This window comes from Pristiophorus japonicus, chromosome 11, assembly GCF_044704955.1.
Source record: "Pristiophorus japonicus isolate sPriJap1 chromosome 11, sPriJap1.hap1, whole genome shotgun sequence".
Taxonomy (NCBI): domain Eukaryota; kingdom Metazoa; phylum Chordata; class Chondrichthyes; family Pristiophoridae; genus Pristiophorus; species Pristiophorus japonicus.
Genome location: NC_091987.1, coordinates 82332741 through 82358067, shown reverse-complemented (window position 1 = coordinate 82358067; position 25327 = coordinate 82332741). Strand labels below are relative to the sequence as shown.

The following is a 25327-nucleotide window of genomic DNA, read 5'->3' as shown; positions in this document are numbered from 1 at the left end:
TAGCGCCTTTAATGTAGAAATAGACATTGCAAGACGCTTCACAGAAGTGTAATCGAACAAAAATTGACACTGAGCCAAACAAGATATTAGGACGAATGATTAAAAGCTTGGTGGAAGAGGGTTTTTTTTTAAGGAGTGTCTTAAAAGAGGGGAGGGAGGTAGAAAAACTCAGCAGGGAGCTGCTGAATGTTTCAAGATCATTTTCTGTTTATATGTCGGATTTCCAGCATCCAGCAGGATTTTGCCTTTCAATCTGATGTAAATGTTCTGGGCAAGCCTGACACTTTAGAGACAGCGTCTTGGGACTACAATTTCCAGGAGGCATTGCGCGGCCACCGCCTGCCGCGGGTGGGGGGCGTGAATGCGCATGTGCGGCGCTGCTGCGGCGGGGCTGAGACATTCACCTGCTCCTGGAGCGGAGCCGGCGGAGCGTGCTGCATCTGTCCATCCATCCATCCATCACATACAATCACCAGTCCGGGGCGACACAGAGCCGCCCCAGCCCTTCTCACATCTGACGGGACACACACACACACGCTCGCAAATCAAAGTGGGCAAGAAACTTGCAACAAAACAAAAAAAAAAGTTTTAAAAAATTCGCTTTATCGACCGGGGTTCGTGATCCGCAGCAAGTAAAAGAAATAACAGACGGAAGATGGGAGCGTCTCGCGTTGGGATCTTGCACCGGGTTTTGATCCTGGTTCTGGGGATAAGGATGCAAGGTGAGAGATTTATCTGCTGGGTTGTTTAATGCGGGTTGGGTCCTGAAATGCTGACATTTGGGGATCATTCCGCAACTTTTTATTTTAGTGTATTTTGAATTGTGTCGACATCAAGCTAACCTGGAATTAGAAAAAAAAGTTAAGTGAGTTTATTCCCCATCCACCCTAAACCTATCCTTTGCAGAATGAGCCTGTTTATTGTGTTTGGATCTATGTCCGATACAGTTTATTTTTCTTTCCTGTTCCATGTGCGGCTGCACAGCTGCGATGTTATTTTGATGGTTACATTATGTCCTTTAAAAACGACCTCATTGCCTCAACACACAACACCAGATCGGGTGAAGGAGGGAAAAGGCGGGCAGATAGGGGCGGCCGGGGAACTCGTTTATCTGGTCCTGCAGGTATAACACCTGCAGATCGAATATCCCCTTTTAATACGTTTGGATTAAACAAAAAAAAAACAGGTTCTGAAGCATTGGGAAGTAATTACGGATTGTTTCTTGTTTTTGATGATTAAATCAATAAAAGGATGATATTCCTATATTGATTTTTTAAAAGTGAAAGTGCTCTTTGTTCAGAGAATGCCCAAAGTCTTGCTGTATGCCAGATTCAAACAGCAACGCCGCCTTCATTTTCCATCGATCGCACCAATATTTTTGTATTCTTGAACCAAGTGCTTCTTTGGCAACTGGCACGTAGGTTGTTTAAAAAAATGAATTGCAAAAACCCTCTTATGCCAATACACAGCAATTAGTGGCGGGCCTGTGTTGACATGTTGCCCAGAGCCGAACTTTCCCCATGACTCGGACTACACTCACTGACCAAGTGCAATCTTCCCTCGGCGCTGCCGCCGCGCCCTGTGATCGGACAGGTCAAATGATGTTCTCGCATTCCAGCAAAATGCCTTCCTGTATCCAGTCTCCAAGCCCCCGCCAGGTCATGTTGTCTGTCAATCCAAGCAGAATAAAAAGGGGTTGCTTTTTCGACTAGCGGATCCAACACGGATAAATATGCCATTTGAAATAGGACAGGAGTCGAGGATTGCTCTTTATTTGAACTTTTGTCATTAATTTTCCTGATTAACTTTGAAAAGTTCAATTTAAAAATCACATTCCTATATTTCATGTTTTTTGCCACACGGTAGTGCAACTATGAGGAAAGCGGGCGCTGGTTAGCGTTGAATTATTAATGGAATAGCTGTCACTATAAGTGTAAATTGCACAGACAGGATGTCGAGAGTAGGGAAACTTTCTGGATAACATCCTTGATTTAGAAGCTCAAAGAGAAAAAAGGAAACATTGTTCCCTTTCTGTATTTTCCTGTTGTAGCTATCTGGGCGGGAATTAATGTGTGGTTTAAACCTGTGATGGGTTTTTCTCAATCCCTTTGAATTCATCTGACTTGAATAGGTCAGCATGAAAGTGCTCGCAGGAGGTTGGCTGAACATGATATTCATGGTTGCTTTTAAGTTCGAGTGAAGTGCAGTTCTAGTTAAATGTGTCTTTGATATTCTTCATTTTGAAATATAATGATCAGGTGTTGACTCTTCAGAGAAAATTTTATGTTATCAAAACAATTACATTGGCGAACAAACCTAGTTACTCTATTACAAAGAAATGAAACTAAACAAATAACATGCTGGAAAACTGAATTAGAACAGAAAATGTTGTGAATACATCGCAAGTGATTCAGCATCTATCTATAAAGGGAAAAGATAGATTTATTGTTTAATTAGAATTGAATTTTGGTTAAGGCTCTACACCTGAAATGTTAAACTATCTTTGTTTTTGATATTGATGCATCTGCTCTGTATTTGTATCATTTTCTGTTTGTTACATTTTGTTTCTTACAAATCTCATTACAACAGATAAGTGCATTATGTCAGAGGGTTTGCTGAAGCTAATAGATAATACGATGTTTCAGTTGCTAACAATCTGTAGCTATACTACACCCCAATTTGGCAAAAAAACAAAAAGCACTTCTGTTTTGTTGGGGATGGTTGTGGGTTGAGGCCACTGGTGATGTGTGAACGCACTGTTCCAACTGGTCCCCATTTCCCAATCACTGCATTGTGCGAACACAGTGGTCTTGATTAATTCAATGTTGTATCAGTCATTTTGCTGGTTGCCATCACATTGAGGTCAGCAGGACCAGATGAATTAAAGATGTATTGGACAAATAAATAGAATCATTAAATTCGATATTTTATTTTGTCTTGGTTAGCTCATGTTCATCTCATCTCTGTTACTTTGAATCAAAAAGATTGGGGGCTGTACACTTTTGCCAATAGTATTCTTGAGCCAATCACTGGGATTATGCACAGGTGTTCCCCAAGGCTTTGCATGGTGGCTATTTTCTCTTTCTTGCCCTCCTTTCCTTCACCAAACTCCCCTTCCCTCCTTCCTCTCGCCCGCCCGACTCCTTCCTTCCTCTCGCCCACCTCCCCTCCCTTGTTTCGCCTGCCTCCCCTCCCTTCTGTCCCCACCCCTCCATTCCCTCCCCCCACCCCCTCCCCTCCCTCTTCCCCTCCCCTCCCTCTTCCCCTCCCCTCCCTCTTCCCCTCCCCTCCCTCTTCCCCTCCCCTCCCTCTTCCCCTCCCCTCCCCTCCCCTCCCTCTTCCCCTCCCCTCCCCTCCCTCTTCCCCTCCCCTCCCCTCCCCTCCCCTCCCCTCCCCTCCCTCTTCCCCTCCCTCTTACACTCTCTCTTACACTCTCTTATACTCTCTCTTTTACTCTCTCTCCTTTACTCTCTTATTCACTCTCTTTCTCTCTTATTCACACTCTTTTTCTCTTTCTCTCTCTCTCTAATCTCTCACTCACTCTCTTACTTTCCTTTTACTCCCTCTCCTTCTCTTTCTCTTTCTCTCTCTTACTCTCTTTCTCTTTCTCCCTCTTTCTCCCCCTCTCTCTCTTTCTCTCTCTCTCTTTCTCTTTCTCTCTCCTCTCTCTTTCTCTCTCTCTTACCCTCCCTCTTTCTCTAACTCTCTCTCTTACTCTTTCTCTCTCTTTCTCCCTCTCTTTCTCCCTCTCTTTCTCCCTCTCTCTTTCTCCCTCTCTCCTTCTCCCTCTCTCTTTCTCCCTCTCTCTTTCTCCCTCTCTCTCCCTCTCTCTTTCTTCCTCTCTCTTTCTCTCTCTTTCTCTCTCTAACTCTTTCACTCTCTCTCTCCTTTCCCTCTCTAATTCTCTCTTTCTCTAATTCTCTATCTCTCTCTCCCTCTCTTTCTCTCCCTTTTTCTCTCTCTTACTCTCCCTCTCTCTTTCACTCTTTTTTCTCTCTCTCTCTCTCTTACAATCTCTATCTCTTTCCCGCTCTCTTTCTCTCCCTCTCTCCTTTCTCTTTCTCTCTTTATCTCTTTCTCTCCCTCTTTCTCTCTCTCTCCCTTACTCTCCCTCTCTCTCTCTTTCTCTCTTTTACTCTCTCTCCTTTTACTCCCTGTCTCTCTCTCTCTCTTACTCTCCCTCTTCTCTCTCTCTCTCTCCCCTCTCTATCTTTCTTTCTCTACCTTTCTTTCTCTCTCTTCCTCTCTTTTTCTTTTTCTTTCTCTCTCTCTCCTCTCTCTCTCTCTCTTTCTCTCTTTTACTCTCTCTCTCTCTTTCTCTCTCTCCTCCCTTTTACTCTCTCTTACTCCCTCTTTCTCTCTTTTTCTCTCTCTCTCTGTCTCTCTTTCTGTCTGTCTCTCGTTTACTCTCCTTTTACTCTCTCTCTTTCTCTTACTCTCCCTCTCTTTTTCTCTTTCTCTCTTTCTTTCTCTCCCTCTCTTTCTCTCTCTCTTTCTCTCTCTCTCTCTCTCTCTCTCTTTCTCATTCTCCTTTCTCTTTCTCTCTTTTTCTCTCATTCTCCCTCTCTCTCTCTCTCGTGTACTTTCTCTATTTCTCTCTCTCTCTCCCTTTTTCTTTCTCCCTTGCTCTTTCTCCCATTCTCTTTCTCCCTTTCAATCTCTCTCTCTCTCTCCCTCTCTTTCACTCTCTCTTTTTCTCTTTCTCTTTCTCTCTCTGTCTCTTTCTCTCTCCTCCTCTCTTTCTCTTTCTCTCACTCTCTCTCTTTTTCTTTCTCTTACTTTCCCACTCGCTTTCTCTTTCTCTCTCTCTCTTATTCTCCCTCTCTCTTTCTCTCCTTTTACTCTCTCTCCTTTTACTCTCTCTCTCTCTCCATTTCTCTCGCTCTCTCCTTTCCCTCTCTAATTCTCTCTTTCTCTAATTCTCTCTCTCTCTCTCTCTTCCTCTCCCTCTCTTTCTCTCTCTTTCTTTCTCTCTCTTACTCTCCCTCTTTCTCTCTTTTTCTCTCTTCTCTTTCTCTCTCTCTCTCTTACAATCACTATCTCTTTCCCACTCTCTTTCTCTCCCTCTTTCCTTTCTCTTTCTCTCTTTATCTCTTTCTCTCCCTCTTTCTCTCTCTCTCTCTCTCTTTCACTCTTTTACTCTCTCTCCTTTTACTCCCTCTTTCTCTCTCTCTTTCTCACTCTCTCTCTCTCTACCTCTGTTTCTCTTTCTCTCCTTTCTTTCTCTGTCTCTTACTCTCCCTCTCTTTTTCTTTCTCTCTCTCCTCTCTCTCTCTCTTTTACTCTCTCTTTCTCTCTCTCCTCTCTCTCTCTTTCTTTCTTATTCTCTCCTTTTACTCTCTCTCTTACTCTCTTTTTCTCTCTCTCTGTCTCTCTTTCTGTCTGTCTCTCTTTTTCTTACTCTCTCTTTCTTTTTCTCTTACTCTCCCTCTCTTTTTCTCTCTCTCTCTTTCTCTCCCTCTCTTTCTCTCTCTTTCTGTCTCTTTCTCACTTTCTCTCTCTCATTCTCTCCTTTCTCTTTCTCTCTTTCTCTTTCTCTTATTCTCCCTCTCTCTTTCTCTCTCTTTCTCTCTCTCTCGTGTACTCTCTCTCTCTCACTCTATTTCTCTCTCTCTCCCTTTTTCTTTCTCCCTTTCTCTTTCTCCCATTCTCTTTCTCCCTTTCAATCTCTCTCTCTCTGTCTCTTCCTCTCTTTCTCTTTCTTTTTCTCTCATTCTTTCGCTCTTTTTCTTTCTCTTACTTTCCGTTTCTCTTTCTCTCTCTCTCTCTTATTCTCCCTCTCTCTTTCTCTCCTTTTACTCTCTCTCTCTCCATTTCTCTCTCTCTCTCCCCCACCCCTTTCTCCCTTTCTCTTTTTCTCCCTTTCTCTTTCTCTCCCTTTCTCTTTCTCTCCCTTTCTCTTTTTCTCTCTCTCTCCCTTTCTTTCTCTCCCTTTCTCTCTCCCTTTCTCTCTCCCGTTCTCCCTTTCTCTCTCGCTTTCTCTTTTGCTTTCTCTTTCTCTCCCTGTCTCTCGCTTTTTCTCTCTCCTCTTACTCTCTCTAGCTCTTTCTCTCTCTCTGTCTCTCTTTCTCTCTCTCTCTCCCGCTTTTGCTTTCACTTTCTCTCCCTGTCTCTCTTTCTCTCCCTTTCTATCTCTCTCCTTTCTCTCTCTCTTTCTTTCTCTCACTTTCTCTCAGTCTCTCACTCACTCACTCTCTCTCTCTCACCCTCACTCTCACTCTCACTCTCTCGCTCTCTCTCTCTCCCTCACTCTCTCGCTCTCACTCACACTCTGTCTGTCTCTTTCTGTCTCTGTCTCCTCTCTCTTTCTCTCTTTCTCTTTATCTCTCTCGCTCTCTCTCTGTCTCTCTCTCTCTCTTAATCGCACTCTCTCTCTTTCTCTCTCTTTCTCTCTATTTCTCTCTTTTTCTCACTTTCTCTCTCGCTTTCTCTCTCGCTTTCTCTCTCTCTCTCGCTCTCTTTCTCTCGCTCTCTTTCTCTCTTTCACTCTCACTCTCTCTCACTCTTTCTCACTCTCTCTCACTTTCTCTCACTCTCTCTCTACCGTCTCCCCACCACTCTGTCAAATGTAATCGCGCTCTCCTTTTGAAGAAGTCAACGGTGGGATAGTGGATGTGGGCTGCTATAAACTTAAAATCAGAAAATTACTATTATTATGACAAACCGGGCGGTACTATCTGGTATATGTGCACGTCAGTGGCATGAGAAGTTAGATTAATTATTTTTCCCAAATAGATTTTGATGTTGAAAACCTTTGAGACAAACACAGAAATGTTATACATCACACATGTTATAAATCATTCTGTCACTTCTGCTACCACAAGACACACACTAAGATTGTTGAGACCTGTTGGAACCTACACCATCTAAAAACAGAACTCGGAGGCTTCTTTTAAAGCGGTAGCATGTCCTGTAACCTGGCAACCACAAAGGGTGTCTTAGCATCATGTGCAAGTGCTGGGCCTGGGGAATTGTTAGCGTGACACAAGTACACTATTCATTTTCTGTCAAAATATGGGAATATATTGTAAATTATAAATCGAAGTATCTACAGAACCCATTTGAATTATTTCTCGATTTGTTGCATTTTTTAAATAGTCACATTTTGTTTATTGAGTGAAAATCTACCGCTGCAGTCTACAGGGTGAATTGTTGTACTAGCCAAGACAAAGGACGTTTGTGATGGTGAATGGAACATTTTCCCATTTTGTGGACTCACTGTTGGTATCAAACACTCCCTGGTCAGGTATAGCACAGCCAACTGCAGTGTAAAGCTTACTGTCTGCCTCAACAATGTGTCTTTTCCTCAATCTCTGGAAAGAACTCCCTACTACATCAAAGTGGCATTTCCATTTCCCACTCCCACTCCAGCCACTCTTGTTGCCTCACTGAGTGATATTGACTATCTAGTACTCTAGTCTCAAAAGCGAGACAGTTTATGCTGTGGGCCCAATGCATTCGAAACCGGGTTGACATTTTCTGACCTCCTTTAACTTGGGGACTTTTGTAGCCAGCAGGGTGAGATCTTCATTCCATCACTCAGGGTTAGATTGAGGTTAAGGACAATTTTCTAAATCACTGCATTACCTAAGCCGGGAGAGGTGGTTGTGGTGAGGGAGGGAGGAGGGGGGTGGGGTGCGGGGGGGGCGAGCGGGGGGGCGGTGAACATTCAACAATTTTTAAAATGAATTTTCAAATGTAAGATGCAAATTTGCCATGTCTTTTCCTTCAGCTGATTTTACAGGCTTAAAAATGACTGCCTCGGTGCTGGTACTGCTGGATAAATCCAGTTGGCACACCCTCCCAAATTCATAAAGTTATAACAAATAATATCAGCTGAGAAACAGGTTGATTGGGGATGAGAGAAGCTGCCACTGCAGCAGCCCAGGGAGGAAATACCAGGAGACTGAGTCACCACAGGCATGCAGGGATGAGAGCAGCAGCCAAGACAGGTTAGCGAGTGGGATGAGAGCAGTTAGCAACTGTGCGAGAAGCTGCAGAGCTCACCCAGGTATGGAAGGTATTTTCTCAACCTCATGAACCTGTGATGTACACAGTACATCCAATGCTGCACACAGTACTCTTAACAGGTCTTAAGGTTTTATATAGGGTCATAATTACCTTGGCTATTGTATTCTATGCCTCTTTTGATAAAACCCAGTATTCTTAGCTTTTTTTATAGTGGTATTTTCAACTTGAAGTGCTGCCTATAATGTCGCAGAATCATAGATTCTCACAGCACAGAAGGAGGCCATTTGGCCCATCTTGCCTGTGCTGGCTCTTTGAAAGAGCTGTCCAATTTTGTCCAACACCCCAGCCGTTACCTCATAACCCTGCAAGTTAGTCCTCATCAAGTACATGTCCAATTGTCGTTTAAAAGTTCCGATTGGAATCTGATTCTACCACCCTTTCAGGTAGTACATTTCAGATCTTAACAATCCTCTGTGTGTAGAAACTTCTCCTCATTTTCCCTCTAGTTCATTGTTAATTATTTTTAATCTATTACGTCTTTTTTATTTGTTCTGGGATGTGGGTGCCACTGGTAAGGCCAGCATTTATTGCCCATCCCTAATTGCCCTTGAGAAGGTGGTGGTAAGCTGTCATCTTGAACCTCTGCAATCCTTGCAGTGAAGGTACGCCTAGGGAGGGAGTGAGTTCCAAGATTTTGACCCAGCGATGATGAAGGAACGGCGATATATTTCCAAGTCAGGATGGTGTAACATGGAGAGGAACTTGGAGGTGATGGTGTTCCCATGTGCCTGCTGCCCTTGTCTTTCTAGGTGGTAGAGGTCGTGGGTTTGGGAGATTCTGCTGAAGAAGCCATTGGCGAGTTGCTACAGTGCAACTTAGAGATGGTACACACTGCAGCCACGGTGTGCTGGTGGTGGAGGGAGTGAATGTTGAAGGTGGTGGATGGGTGCCAATCAAGCGGGCTGCTTTGTCCTGGACAGTGTCCAGTTTCTTGAGTGTTGGAACTGCACTCATCCAGGCAAGTGGAGTGTATTCCATCCCATTCCTGACTTGTGTTTTGTAGATGGTGGAATGGCTTTGGGGAGTCAGGAGGTGAGACACTCGTCGCAGAATACTCAGCCTCTGACCTGCTCTTGTAGCCTCAGTATTTATGTGGCTGGTCCAGTTAAGTTTCTAGTCAATGGTGACCCTTGGGATGTTGATGGTGGGGGATTCGGTGATGGTAATGTCGTTGAATGTCAAGGGGTGGTGGTTAGACTCTCGCTTTGGAGATAGTCATTGCCTGGCACTTGTGTGGCGTGAATGCTACTTGCCACTTATCAGCCCAAACCTGAATGTCGTCCAGGTCTTGCTGCATGCGTGCATGGACTGCTTCATTTTCTGAGTTGCGAATGGCACTGAACACTGTGCAATCATCAGCGAACATCCTCACTTCTGACCTTGTGATGGAGGGAAAGTCATTGAATAAACAGCTGAAGGCCTAGGACACTGCCCTGAGGAACTCCTGCAGTGATGTCCTGGGGCTCTGTTGATTGACCTGCAACCACCACAACCATCTTCCTTTGTGCTAAGTATGACTCCAGCAAGTGGAGAGTTTTCCCCCTGATTCCCATTGACTTCAATTTTACTAGGGCTCCTTGATGCCACACTCAGTCAGATGCTGCCTTGATATCACTCTCACTCTCACCTCACCTCTGGAATTCAGCTCTTTTATCCATGTTTGGACCAAGGCTGTAATGAGGTCTGGAGCAAAGTGGTTCTGGCAGTTCCAAAACTTAGCATCGGTGAGCAGGTTATTGGTAAGTAAGTGTCACTTGATCGCACTGTCGACGACTCCTTCCATCACTTTGCTGATGATTGAGTAGACTGATGGGGCGGTAATTGGCCAGATTGGATTTGTCCTGCTTTTTGTTTACAGGACATACTTGGGCAGTTTTCCACATTGTCAGATAGATGCCAGTGTTGTAACTGTAGTGGAACAGCTTGGCTAGAAGTGCGGCTAGTTCTGGAGCACAAGTCTTTAGCACGACAGCCGGGATGTTGTTGGGGTTCATAGCATTTGCTGTATCCAGTGCACTCAGCCATTTCTTGATATCACGTGGAGTGAATTGAAGACTGGCTTCTGTGATGGTGGGGACCTCAGGAGGAGGCCGATATGGATCATCCACTCTGCACTTCTGGCTGAAGATGGTTACAAATTATTTAGCCTTCCTTGTCTTTATTGACGATAGGGGTATTCATGGAGCCTCCTCCTCCCGTTAGTTGTTTAATGGTCCACCACCATTCACAACTGGTTGTGGCAGGACTGCAGAGTTTGATCTGATCTGTTGATTGTGGGATCGCTTAGCCCTGTCTCTAGCATGCTGCTTCCGCTTTTTAGCATGCATGTAGTCCTGTGTTGCAGCTTCCCCAACTTCTTTCCAGTCAGAAAAATGTCTTGACCACTACTCCCTTTAATCCTTTAATTAATTTGAACCCAAGTTATCACCATCCCTTTAATGCCATGTGCTTCTATTTCACGAATAATCTGTTGAAGTCCATATGTACAACATCTACTGCACTACCTTCATCAATCCTCTCTGTTACTTTACCAAAGAACTGTTGGGTTAGTCAGACACGATTTGCTTCAAATTCGGTCTGGCTGTCCTTATTAGTCTTCTCCAAGTCAGAATTAATTTTGTCCTTGACAATGGTGTCCAGAAATTTTCTCACCACGGACATCAGATTGATTGGTCTGTAGTTACCAGGTTTATCCCCCTCCTTTTGAACAGGCGTGTAACATTTGCCTGTAAACCTGTAGGCTCAAATCCATCTGCTCTTCCATAGCACTGAGCCTATTTATAATTCAGATTATAATTGATGCTGTTACTTTTTCTGTTACCAAAATGCAACACCTCACACTTCTTTGAATTCCATCTGATACTATCCTTTTGCAGCTTCCTTTAACTTAAATATACCTCATATTCTGATATCATCTGAAAATGTCAATAGCGCCCCCTCTAGCCTTGTATCCAAATCATTGATGTAGAGTGAACAGAAGTGGCCCCAGAACTGATTCCTGTGGGAGACCACTACCCCACTACCCACTTCAAATACTCTGGGGAAAAAACTGCTCTTAACTCCTGCTCTTTGTTTTCTCTCTCTTAACCAATTTTTAATCCAGTTTATTATTCCCCCCCTCCCCGACACCCTTAATTCCATACCCCTTAAATTCTCGTAATCTCCCGTGTGACATCTTGTGGAAGACTTTTCTAAAGTGCATATACACCAAATCAATTGCATTTCTCTCAATTACCATGTCTGTTACTTCCCCAAAGGCTTCTATGAGGTTTGTTAAGCGTGATCATTCCTATTTTCTAGATATGTGGTAATTTCATCCTGATTAAAGGCACTTAAAATTTTCCCAACTGCAGATATTAAGATAACGGGCGTGTAATTACCCAGATTAGCCACAAAATCATTATTTCTTTTATAATTTGCAATTTCTTCGGATTCGTGATTTCTTACACACCTGTGTCAGAAAAAAATAAAATGGTTACTACATTGGCCATTCTCCAGTGCCCTGGCACCCATTCACACCCAACAGAACCTTGAAATATAATTTCCATGGGCCTCTGCAATTTCCTTCCTCCTTTCCTTTGTGATCCTAGGAAGTATCCCATCAGACACTGGCACCTTGATTTCCTTTAGCCGAACCACCATATGAGATTTTCCTTCCATCTTTAATAATATCACTCCCCTCCCTCTCAACCACTTCAGCATTTCCCTCCTCTCTGATATCATTCTCTTTTTAGAAAAAACGATTTGAAGAACTTATTAAATACCTATGCTGTTTTTTGATCACAATCTATGAATTGCTAACCTTTTCCTCTTTGGGCATCTCACCTCGCTTTTAACAATTCCTTTTTTGTTGATATATTTGTAAAATAACTTGTTCCTTTTTAATTTTTTTCCTTATGGCTTCCTTTATCCCTCTTAACCTCTTTTTTTATATTCTCCTATTTCCCCTTTAGTTTTTTTTCATTATTATTCTTTCAGACCTCATAGACCCTCTGCTTCAATGTTAGTTGGTTTCTAACCTCTCTATCTTTCCATGGCATCTTAAAACTATTTTCAGTTTCCTTTTTAATGAAGTATACTTAATGTCAATCGTTACATCTTTCTTTTTTTATAAACATCCCACGGTTGCTCTGCAGTTCTGTGTCCTAATTTCTTCTTCCACGTCACCTCAACAAGCTTGGTCCTCATCTTTCTAAAATCGGCCTAATCCAATGTGTTCTAGTTTCTGTACTAACTTTTTCCATTTCTGGTTAGGCCTTAAAATGCATCATGTTGTGGTTACTACTCTCAAGGACCAAACCCATATTTAGCTTAGTTACCTAATCTATTTAATTACACATTTCATTAATACACTTCTGTTCTTGTGTATCTACTAACATACTGCTAGAGGAAGGAATCTGTATACATTTTAGGAATTCCATTCCCTTTTCTCCATTTACTCCCTTTCTGTCCAGTTGATAAGTGGATAATTAAAATCTCCCAGAACAATAACTTTGTTATTCTTACTCATCTCTCTAATCTGACTGCAGATTTCCTCTCCATTTCCTTCCCACAATTTTGAAGTCTGTAATCCACCCCAGCTAATGAAACAAGCATTTTTTTTAAAGACATTGAGCTCAAATCATATTGACTCTGTACATGTTACATCATGCCTACATCAACCCTCTGTACAGCAGCACTCCCTCTTTTATCAATATTGCTATTCTGCCTCCTTTCTTATCTTTTCTGCTCCTCCTAGACATGTTTATTTTCCATTCTTGCCCAGTTTGCAACCAGGTTTCTGTTAATACTAACTATAAGTTGAAATCTTCTTGTAAAATAATTGCTTATATTTGGCCCTGTTTACTTCCCACACTCTGCACATAGCAATACATGCATTTTAACTTTTTTTTGCTTTTATTTTTAATACTGCCCATTTTCTACTTTTTTTCCTCTAAAGTTAGCCCTTATCTTCAGTCTTTTCTCTGTTTATAATTAGTTCATTTGATTTTATTTCTATATTCCTCTTCCTAAATTGTTTTGTGTATGAAGATTATCATCTATTTTTCCCTTCACTATTGGGCGATCCCGGATGGTTCTATTTTTACAGTGTCCCTCTCCTCCATTCTAGTTTAAGTGCCTCATCACTTTCCTATTTTACTGTTTTGCCAGTACATTAGCAACCTCCCTGTTCAGATGTAGCTCTCTCATGGACCACAATAACTGTTTACATTGTTCTCCTCTTCCCACACAATCTTTTCCAGTCTATGCATTGAGTCCCTATGCTAGCACTTTGGGGCCAAGTTTCGGCCTGAGATGCTCCTGTTTTTTTGGAGCAACTGGTTTAGAATGGAGTATCTTAGAAATTGCAATTCTCGGCATTTAGTTTGCTCCAGTTAGAACAGTTTCAGTTTGGAACAGATTTTTTTTTTCAAAAGGGGGCGTGTCCGGCCACTTACGCCCGTTTTGAAAGTTTAGGCAGTGAAAACTTACTCCAAACTAACTTCGAATGGAGTAAGTGTAGATTTTTGTACGCTCAGAAAAACCTTGTCTACACTTAGAAAATCAGGCATAGGTTACAAATCAGGCGTAGGGAATGGGGGGGGGGGTGTTTAAAGGGAAGTTTACAAACATTAAACACTTCAGTTTTACAAATAAAGAGCCATCATCAATAATAAATGATAAATACATCAATAAAGCAATCAAAAAAAATTAATAAAAAATAAAAAAAAAATTAAAAATCAATAAATACAACATTTTCTACTTACTGACTGCAGCATCGGGAGCCCCCCAGCAGCATGCTGGGATGCCCCCCCCCCCCCCCCCCAGTGTGTCTCTATTTCTCTGTCTGTCTGTGTGTGTGTCTCTCACTCTCTGTCTGTTAGTGACTGTGTTTCTGACAGCGAGGGGAGGGGAAGGAGGGGAGGGGGAGGAGGAGGGGGGGGTGGGAGAGAGGGGGAGGGAGGGGAGTGGAGGGGGGTGGATGGGGGATAGGAGAGAGGGGGGGAGGGAGAGAGAGGGAAGGGAGGGAGAGGGAGAAAGGAGGGAGGGGGAGAAGGGAGGGAGGGAGGGGAGAAAGGAGAGGGAAGCTGAACGGGCCCGGCCGGGCCCAAGACTTCGGGCGGGGCCTGCCCCAGCACACCGGATTTACAGGTAGGTGGCCGGGGGTCGGGTGGTGTCCGGTCCGGGGGCGGTGGGGCGGGGGGAAGCGCGGGTCGGTTCGGGTCTAAGGGGGAACGCAAGTCGAGTCAGGTCGGGTCCGTGGGGGGTGGGAAGAGCGCGAGCTGGGTCCGGGGATGGGGGGAGCGGGTGTCGGATCCGGTCTGGGGGTAGGGGGTCGGGCCGGGTCCGGGGTGGGGGGGAGTGGGGGTCGGGTCCGGTGGGGGGGCGGTGGGTCGGGTCAAGCGGAAGCAGGAGCTGGGCGTGGGAGGTGCAGCCTGATCCACGCAGCCCCAGTGAGGCCATTTGGCCTGGGCTATGGGCTGTGTGCTTCGGGCCCCTCCCACAGTTTTGGGTGCCTGGAGCCACTGCACATGCGCGCCCACTGTAGCGTGCATGTGCAGAGGTCCCGGCACTGTTTTCAGCGCAGGAACCTAGCTCCGCCCCCCACAGCTCGTGCTGCGCCACGCCCAGCTCCAGAGGACCTGCAGGGAGCTGGAGAATCGGTAAGTATTTTTTAGACGCACTTTGTGGCGCGATAAACGGGCGTCCAGACCGGGGCTCGCTGTTCTAGGCGCGGCCCGAAACTTGGGCCCATAGAAGGCAACGAAGTATGTGCGATTGTCGGTCGGGACTGGAAAAAATTGTGTTACATCGAATATACAGCTCAGAGACAGGCTGTTCGGCCTAGCTGGTCTACGCCAGGGTTTATGCTGCACACGAACCTCCTCCTACCCTACTTCATCTATTCTTATCAGTATATTCTTTCCCCCTCACGTGTTTATCTAGCTTCCTCTTAAATGCATCTATGCTATTTGCCTCACCTACTCCTTGTGATGGTGAGTTCCACACTCTTGCCACTCTCTGGGTAAAGAAGTTTCTCCTGAATTCCTACTAAAATGCACTACCTCACAGTTAACTCGATTGAATATATTTAGTCATGATCCTACTATGCGATACCTTATTGAAAGCTTTTTGAAAATAAGTGAACAGGCCCACTTATAACCCCAAGATGGAGATCATTGATAAATCAGTTGAAGATAGTTACATAGATTTTACGGCACAGAAACAGGCCAACTGTTCAATGCTGGTGTTAATGCAGCATACGAGCCTCCTCCCTTCATCTAACCCCATCAACATTTTCTTCTATTCCTTTCTCCCTCATATACTCAACTAGCTTCCCCTTAAATGCATCTATGTTAGTTGGACCAAAGGATGCTGCTATGAGCGATGTCCTGGGGTTGATTGGCCTCCAACTACCACAACCATCAACAAGCTGCACAAAACTCTCCAGATCTGCAGGAATGGTACGTCTCAGCCAAATTTTAGGTTTAATTAGTTATACTTTAAAGTTTATATTCATTTTGTATAATATCAGCTACTCAGTCTACTTAGCACCTTCTTCCCCTTCTGCACCAATTTCCACTCTACCCAAGTTTCTGTCTCCCTCTGTTCCCACCTCATTCCTTTACCAGCTCACTCTGTGATGTGCTTTTTGAATTTGTCAGCTCGTGAAAGACTTTATTGAGCTTACTTACAAATACATCTTAATTAATGGATTTAAAGATATCTGCCATTTTTTTTTCCAACAGTCATTTTATAGTTCTCTTTGCTCGCTTTAGCCCCACACCATTTCCCTCCTGATGGAGTTGGAGCTGGCATGAAGCGGGGTGTGTGTGAATGCAGTGTCAGCAGGCTGTTTTCTCATGGGGATATCACAGCTGAATTTATTCTGACCTGGCCTGATGTGCAGATGCACACGCAAGCACTCTTGGAATTCCAGCATGGTCACTGGATAGCAATTCGGTGCAGAAACCTTAGTTGATTTTGTTTTTATCCACTAACTGAATTATAACATCTCGACCAATGCCCTGGTTCAGATCAGCTAACTAGCACATATCATGATTTGAATCTGGGATTTTCTTGCCCTGTATGCCTCAGCTACTATCTGTATAATCATGCTAAGCCATTGGTAGACCCGGTAGAAACTTTTGTGCATTCCCCCACTTCACCCACCCATTGGCAGTCATGCCTTTAGCCATCTAGGCCCCATGTTCTGGGATTTCCTGTATAACCCTTTCTGCCTCATCACCTCTCGCCCTCTCTTTCCTCCTTTAAGATCTTTCTTAAAACCTATCTCTTTGACCAATAATCCCTCCTAAGATTTAACTTTTATCTGTTTATGTGAAAACTTTCCAACTAATTTCCATTGGCTCCACATCCACTTATTTCTGATTACCCCTCTGTGAAGCACCTTGGGGCATTTTTGCTACATTAAAGGTGCTATAACAATGCAAGTTACTGTACTGAAAAATATATATATTTGATAAATGTCTAACTGTAGAATCAGAGAAATCGCATTTGAAGTGCGACCTGCCTAAGATTTGAAAGAGAGATTACCTTCCATTAACTTTTTTTTTAAGTTTTTGTGAAAATGTTTCCCATCTAATTTCCTACCCATCAGACCAGTAAAGATAAATGAAATAATTCCAATCTGCTTCCTTGTTTGCCGTTTGTTCTGCAGGAAGTTGATGACAATTAGGAAATGTGTCTATTTTGCGGTCCATTAAATCACTCCTGGCAAAGAGCTACAAAATTAGGCATAATTTATTATCCTTCTTGGAGGTTGGGGGGAGGGGAAACAACAGCCAGTGGATATTTAGAAGCTCAATTTCTGAGAAAGTTGGGGGAAGGGTCGGTAGAAAGAACAGACGGGGGAAATTTTCACTCAGTAGTTACTGAGATTAATATTTGTTGAATTTCCTCAATCGAGACTTTGCAAGAAAGCAAGTCTGCACACTTTGAATCTTTTCTACACCAACAATGAGCAGAACTTGTATAGCTTTTCTATAACACACAAACTTCACCTTAGTGAAAATGATTGGACTTTAATTTTGAAGCATGTTTTGCAGAGTTGTAGAGATAAAAAGAATAATCTAAAATTCTGCAACTCTGAAATAATAATATCTAGGCAGTGCCAAACATCTAATGAAGTGCCCTGCCTAAAACAATATTCTATCGATTTTTTTCCTGTTGTTGACTGTGTTGCATTATTGTTTGCTGTTGTTTTAATAAAAACATTTAGGTACAAGTATTTGATAAAACAAATATTAACTGGTTTTCAGGATACCAGTCTTTTAGATGAGATATTAAAACGAGGTCCCGTCTGCCCTCTCGGGTGGATGTATAAGATCCCACACCACTATTTAGAAGAAGAGGAGGGAAGTTCACCCCAGTGTCCTGGCCAATATCTATCCCTCAACCAGTATCACTAAAAACAGATTATCTGGTCATTATCACATTGCTGTTCCTGGGACCTTGCTGTGTGCAAATTGGCTGCCACGTTTCCTACATGGCAACAGTAACTGCACTTCAAAATTACTTCATTGGCTGTAAAGAACTTTGGGATGTCCTGAGAACATGAAAGGTGCTATATAAATGCAAGTCTTTCTTTTTATTTTACAAAGAAAAAAAGAATGAGCCTTATGATGGCTCAGTGACATTATCATTAAGCAGCTGAGCATAGAGACCAGAAAGGCCTCAGGTTCAGTGTCAGCCATAGAAGGGCAATACAATTGACCTCACAACCCCAAGGTCAGGGAGGGGAAAGTTGGCCAGGGTACCAAATCCTGATCACTATCCCGCAATCCCAGCTGTGAATGTACATGTGTGGACATTGAGTGAAGACAAAACTAAGCTTGTCTGTGATGCCCATTGGTTCAGTTTCCCGCTTACACTCGCTGCCGAGGTTCATACATGAAGAATGGACAGTTTTTGTGTAATTCCAGAGGGCTGTCACCACAAGTGGAACTGTACTCCAGCACAAGACAGCAGGGGGAAACAAATTGGGAACAAATATAATGACCGTAGCTCGTGCTGATGGCTAAATGCCCCACATGAGTCTTGCAGACCAGGAGCATCCCATGCCCAATCCTTGGTCTGTGCTGAATCAGCTGACCTCGGCTGGGTTGGCTGTATGGATGCCACAGTTGTTCACTGTATCGTTGGGCTGGGAGATAAACGATCCCACTCTTTAAATACCCAGTGACCTATGCTGTAAACATGAATTAGTGGAGATTGATGGGGTCAGGAATTGATTGGGCTGTCAAACCCCTACAGTCGAAAAGCCTATCAACATTGTTTAGAATGACCATTTGGATGAGGCAAAGAAAAAATTTCGGCACTTGTAAAACTGTATCCCAGCATGAATCAGTACCTTCACGCGAGGAAGGGACAATATTGGGAACAAGGGAGAAAGTATAATGGCAGTTCAACTAATACATTGGCGATGATGGAGTCAACTCAAGGTAAGTGTGGCAGTAAGAACACACATACAACTAATTAAACAATGGACTGTTATTAATTAGTTGTGATTTTTAAAATGAACTGAATTGATCTCCAGCAAGGAGTCAACACCTTTCGAACAAGAGCTGGGGTGGAGAGGGAGCAGAGAAAACTGAAGAAAAAGAGGAAAATAAAACAAAAGTGAATTATCAAAACCTGTAGTTGCTGCTTAATAGTTACAGAACTACTCCAGTTACTTTTTTTTAAATAGCAAAAGCAAATATTTAAGAAAAACTGTGAATTTGAGTAGGTATTCTCAGGAATTCTGTTTACAAGCTGTCGGCACACGGCTCTGATATAATCTCGGGTCTGTCCAAACATAGACTTTGAGAAGAAGCAGCACCGCTGTTACGTGAATACTGACTACAGCTACAATGCAGCAGGGCCCGAGGGTCAGAAAATACTGAGTTTTTGCTATCCCAATAGGTTTATCCAGGGAGTAGCTAAACCATACAGACCAGGTTTAACTCCTAATCTGTGCTGAGGCAGCTAATCTCTGCCAGGGCAGTCTAAGAGTACGCCGATTGTCCTCATTAACTCTGGATTAGCTGCTCTCACTCCTAATCATTATTTAGTGATCTGTCTGGAAGTGCAGATGTGTGGAAGTTAGACATCCGGCCAGGGTGTCCCTGGAGATGGAGCATGCGGTGTCCACCGGTACGCTCGCGGCCTTCCGCGAGAGGTGGGGGCTGGAGTGCGTCGTTGCTCCCGGTAACCAAATTTTAATTTGATTTTATCTGTTTTAAAGTTTAATTTGTTTTAATTGCCGGGTTTTAGTGTCCCCCTCCCCTTTTATAGGGGGCACTTGTAAAATATACGATTTTAATGCCCAAAAGAAAACCTACAAAAATACAAAAAAAAAACAAAAAAAGGGCATTGGAAAATGTTTGGAGTGGCCCCCCAGATTGGGGGGTACTTGATTTAAATGTTTTATTTTGTCTCCTCTAAAAGAGTTGTGGAAGTTAGATGAGAACAAGATCAAGCTGGGCTGTGATCCCCTCTCGTTGAGTACCCTGCCAACCGTCTAAAGCCTGGGTCAGCAGTTTGCTGAAATGTGCCTCAACTGCTATTTGACCAGTTTTCCCCCCTCCCTTCTGAATCCTTGTTGGGGTATGGCTCCATAGGATCTGGGGCTGGGGAGGGGCATCATAGCTGAACTCAATCCTGTCCCATCTGCACTGGCCACATTCATCAAGGACTGGGAGTCAAACTTGGGACTTCTGTTCTTCACAGCTTCGTACTACACTGAGTGTTGCCTTTAAGGGCAAAGCCATTACGGGAGTTAATTATAACCATTTACAAGGTGCGTATCTCCTTCTCTAAATTTGACAGCACCATTACTACCATGTGATTGAATGTATCATGCGTGGTGTTACTTTTTTTTCTGGAATTAGGAGGAAGCTGGAGCCCACAGGGATGTGGCCAGTAATAGACACACCACACTTTAAAGTTCAGCAAATTAGTGTTCATCTCTCTCAGTATAGTAGCTCATTGAGTAACTGCATCACCCAGTGTGGTTCAGGAAACAATTATGGTGAAACCACGATTCACTTCTTCACCTCCAGGCTCAGCTTTTTCAATACACTCCTAGGCAGCATCTCCACACTGTGAAAACTATAATCCACCTAGTAATCTGCTACCTGCATCCTAACTTTATCCTAATTCAGAAGCCTCCTCATGGCCTCTCTCCTTCCTGTACTTGCAACTTCCTTCAGCCAATATCTCTTGTATTTATTAGTTTGGATTTGTGTACGGCCCCTCACCCCACTCCCTCTGCTCCACCATCACTGGTAGAATCTTCAGCCGTCACAGACCAACATTCAGGAATTCTCTTCTTAAAATTCTCTACGTTGCTCTGTCACTTTCAAAAGCCCCCCTGATACTGCCTCTTTGACCATGCCTTGGTTATCTCCCCTAACTGTTTTCTCCTATTTTCTGTTCATGTGTCCTTTAATTTGCCTCATTTTTGCAAAACAGTTTGGCACATTTCACTATGTAAACACATTTTCCTCCAGCTCGACATTGGGAACATTAACTTTGCTCTCTTGCCACTGACTCCATCCCCTTCGATGGCCGCTATTTCAATCTAAACCAGACCATTTGTAGTTTTAGTGTCCTGTTCAACCCTGAGTTGAGCTCTTAAGCCAGCATCCTATCCATTGCAAACACCATTTACTTCCACCTCCTCAACAATGTCCAGCTCTATTTCTACCTCCCTCTGCTACTGAAACCTTTATTCCTTGATTACCTTCCAGATGCGACCACTCCAACACTTTCCCTGTCAGCCACCCATCACTTGCCTTCGAAAACTCCCAACGTGTCCGAAACCCAGCTGCACGTATCCTATCCCAAATTAACTCCTATTTGTCCATCATCCCTGTCCTGCTGACTAACACTGGTTCCCCATCCCTCAGTATGTTCAATTGAAAATCCTTATCATTGTATATAAGTTGCTCCATGGCCTTGTCCAACACTATTTCTGCAATCCATTCCACTGACTCTGGCCTTCTGTGCATCCCTCCTGCTTTTGATGGGAAAAGTCTTGTTGCTGCAATGCTACTCCATGGCAGTCCTCCCTAAACTTCTCTGCCTCTTCTACATTTAATATCTTCTTAAATCCCAGCTCTTTGACCTAGCCTCCAATTACTCCTAATCTCCTCCTTGCTGACTTGGCATCTGTTTTCTTTATACCTATCTGAGAAGCACTCAGGGATTCTTTTTGCATTAAAGGTGCAATATAAATGCAAGTTGTCGTTATACATAAGAACATAAGAAATAGGAGCAGGAGTAGGCCATACGGTACCTCGAGCCTGCTCCACCATTCAGTAAGATCATGGCTGATCTTCGACCTCAACTCCACTTTCTCACCCGATCCCCATATCCCTTGATTATCTCCTGGAGTCGATAAAACTATCTATCTCGGCCTTCAATATACTCAACGACTCAGCATCCATTGCCCTTTGGATTAGATAATTGCAAAGATTCACAATCCTCTGAGTGAAGAAATTCCTACTCATTTCAGTCTTAAATGGCCGACCCCTATCCTGAGATTATGTCCTCTAATTCTGGACTCTCCAGCCAGGGAAAACAACCTCTCAGCATTTACCCTGTCAATCCCCAGTGGAAACAACCTCTCAGCATCCACCCTGTCAATGCCTCTCTGAATCTTATGTTTCAATGAGATCACCTCTCATTCTTCAACTCCAGAGAGTATAGACCCATTCTACACAATCTCTCCTTATAGGATAATCCTCTCATCCCAGGAATCAATCTAGTGAACCGCCCCTTCTAAGGCAAGTATATACTTCCTTGGATACGGACACCAAAACTGTACACAGTACCCCAGGTATGGGGGTCTCGCCAGAGCCCTGTACGATTGTAGCAAGACTTTGTGTTACTCTTGCTCATCCTTATTTTCAAATCCCTCCATGGCCTCGCCCCTCCCTATCTCTGTAATCTCCTCCAGCCCCACAACCCCCCCCGAGATGTCTGTGCTCCTCTAATTCACCCTCCTGAGCATCCCTGATTGTAATCACTCAACCATTGGTGGCCGTGCCTTCTGTTGCCTAAACCTCTCCGCCTCTCTTTCCTCCTTCAAGATGCTCCTTAAAACATACCTCTTTGACCAAGCTTTTAGTCACCTGTGCTCATTTCTACTTCTGCAGCTCGGTGTCAAATTTTTTCACATAATACTCCTGTGAAGCGCCTTGGGATGTTTCACTACGTTAAAGGTGCTATATAAATACAAGTTGTTGTTGTGGTGGTGCTCCAACCCTCTTGCAACAAAGGCAAACATACCATTTACCTTCCTAATTGCTTGCTGTACCTGCATGTTAACTTTGTGTTTTGTGTGCAAGGAATTCCAAATCATTCTGAACATCAAGATCTAATAGTTTCTCACCATTTTAAAATATTCTGTTTTTCTATTCTTCCTACCAAAGTGAATAACCTCACATTTTGCCATATTATACTCCATTTGCCCCCTTCTTGCCCACTCACTTAAACTGTCTATATCCCTTTGCATATACTGTGTCCTCCTCACAGCTTACTTTCCCACCTAGCTTTGTGTCATCAGCAAACCTGGATATATTGCACTCGGTCCTTTCATCCAAGTCATTAATATAGAATGCAAATAGCTGAGGCCCCAGCACTGATTCTTGTGGCACCCCAGTAGTAATAGCCTGCCAACCTGAAAATTAATCATTTATTCTTCTCTGTTTTCTGTCCTTTAGCCAATCCTCCATGCTAATATATTACCCCAACCCTTATCTTGTGTAACAACGTTTTGTGTAGCATGTTATCGAATGCTTTTTGAAAATCCAAGTATACGAAATCCATTGGTTTCCCTTTATCTATACCCTGCTAGTTACATCCTCAAAAACCCCCAATAGATTTGCCAAATATGATTTCCCTTTCATAAAACCATGTTGAATCTGCCTAATCATATTATGATTTTTAAGCACCTGTACCCTGTTACCACTTCCTTAATAATGGATAGTTGTAAGACTCTGTTATTGTTTGATCTTTCTTTTGTACTGAGTGTGCGGACTGTAGCTGGAGCGTCGAGTAGGGCTGCTACACTTGGTCTTGAGCTTCGTGCCTCTGGCCCAAGGAGGAAAATAAGCAAACAGGTTTCCTATCCAGTAACCTAAGCTGGGTAGTGAGAATGTGCAGATATTGTATAGGTTCTTGCTCAGCTGTGATGGCCTGCATAGTTGGAAGTCTTGATAATAATTACTGTCTTTGCTTGTGTGAAGAGAAGCTGCTGGCATCCATATAAGCATACCTCTGTGTGAGTCAGTGCCTTCAGGAATGTAGGAAGAAAATTGGAGAATCAAATCTGAACACCAATGGTTTACTAACTAACCAGTTATACCATACTTCTTCAAGCAATCAGTTTCACGTCCTATGAAGGGACTACACAAGTGTCTGTTGATTAATCATGTATTTGATTTTGTGTCAATTTAAGAATAATAGTGTAAATATCTCACACACATTCAATTTGAGATGATAATCTCAATACGGAAACCAAATGTACCATTCAAATTTTAAGCAAAGCTGATTGAAGGATTCACAATAACACAATGTTGGCCTCAGACTCTGGATGTCATCCAATCCAGTATCATGCTGGCAGTAACAGAGGATGGGGACAGGTCTAAAATGTTGGAATTCTCAGCTGGTCAGTATTAGAAAGAAGAGGACAACAGCCAAATTTTTGATTTTCCTTTTCGTTCTCTTGTTGGTAACAGAGAGCTACTTCCATGGTCTCTACACAGGGGTGGGTTTAAAAAAAATGTTGAATCTAATGTTTTTCTCATTTGAATTTCACTGCTTGCATTATTTACATCCATCTCATATCCACAGTAGTTGGTGTCCTTCCTCCGATTGGTCAGGGCTTGTATGTTCTTTCTATAATTGGAGAAAATCAGATTTTTCTACCCACTGTACAGTACTGGCTAAGGGAATACTGTACAATATTGTGTAACACATACAGAAGGTGCATTAACCTATTTGAAATTGCTAGTTAGTGGCCGGATTAGAGGATTGCAAAGCTGAGCAGCAGTAGAGCTTGTTGTTGGTCCCAGTAGAAAGCCCATCTTCACTAACTGAGGGACGTTCTAATCCATGAGACGCAGATCATTCAATTCCATTTTTTTTAAAGTACAATTTGAAATCTCTATATTTATCCCAATTCTGGCCTTGTGGTGTCGCGCAATTTCTGCAAAGAAGAAGGGATGTGGGAGAGGGGGTGATGAGTAGGTTAGTCTCCTACATCTCCCACAACTTTGCTAATTTCACTCTTCAGTTGTTGCATAAGAACATAAGAAATAGGAGCAGGAGTAGGCCACAAGGCCCCTCGAGCCTGCTCTGCCATTCAGTAAGATCATGGCTGATCTGATCATGGACTCAGCTCCATTTCCCTACCTGCTCCTCATAACCCCTTATCCCTTTATCGTTTAAGAAACTGTCTATTTCTGTCTTAAATTTATTCACTGTCCCAGCTTCCATAGCTCTCTGAGGGAGCAAATTCCACAGATTCACAACCCTCTGAGAGAAGAAATTTCTCCTTATCTCAGTTCTAAATGGGCGGCCCCTTATTCTAAGATCATGCCCTCTAGTTCTAGTCTCCCCCACCAGTGGAAACATCCTCTCTGCATCCACCTTATCAAGCCCCCTCATAATCTTATATGTTTCAATAAGATCACCTCTCATTCTTCTGAATTCCAATGAGTAGAGGCCCAACCTACTCAACCTTTCCTTATAAGTCAACCCACTCATCCCTGGGATCAACCTAGTGAACCTTCTCTGAACTGCCTCTACAGCAAGTATATCCTTTCGTAAATATGGAAACCAAAACTGCACGCAGTATTCCAGATGTGGCCTCACCAATATCCTGTACAGCTGCAACAAAACTTCCCTACTTTTATACTCCATCCCCTTTGCAATAAAGGCCAAGATTCCATTGGCCTTCCTGATCACTTGCTGTACTTGCATACCATCCTTTTGTATTTCATGCACAAGTACCCCCAGGTCCTGGTTTACTGCAGCACTTTGCAATCTTTCTCCATTTAAATAATAACTTGCTCTTTGATTTTTTTGGCCAAAGTGCATGACCTCACACTTTCCAACATTATACTCCATCTGCCAAATTCGTGCCCATTCACTCAGCCTGTCTATGTCCTCCTGCAGCCTCTTTATGTCCTCCTCACACATTACCCTTCCTCCCATCTTTGTATCGTCAGCAAACTTGGCTACGTTACACTCAGTCTCCTCTTCCAAGTCGTTAATATAGGTTGTAAATAGTTGGGGTCCC

The 25327-nt window shown here is 43.3% G+C and overlaps 1 protein-coding gene across 1 annotated transcript in view; it reads left to right on the top strand.

The window, feature by feature from the left end:
• The first annotated feature begins 264 nt into the window (after positions 1–264).
• The window catches only part of alcama (activated leukocyte cell adhesion molecule a), a 338861-nt gene continuing 313798 nt past the window's right edge, over positions 265–25327 (top strand). Inside the window, exon 1 of the mRNA XM_070893627.1 lies at positions 265–722. Within this exon, the coding sequence (XP_070749728.1) occupies positions 656–722 (67 nt within the window). The 5' untranslated portion in view covers positions 265–655. The remainder of the gene's footprint in view (positions 723–25327) is intronic.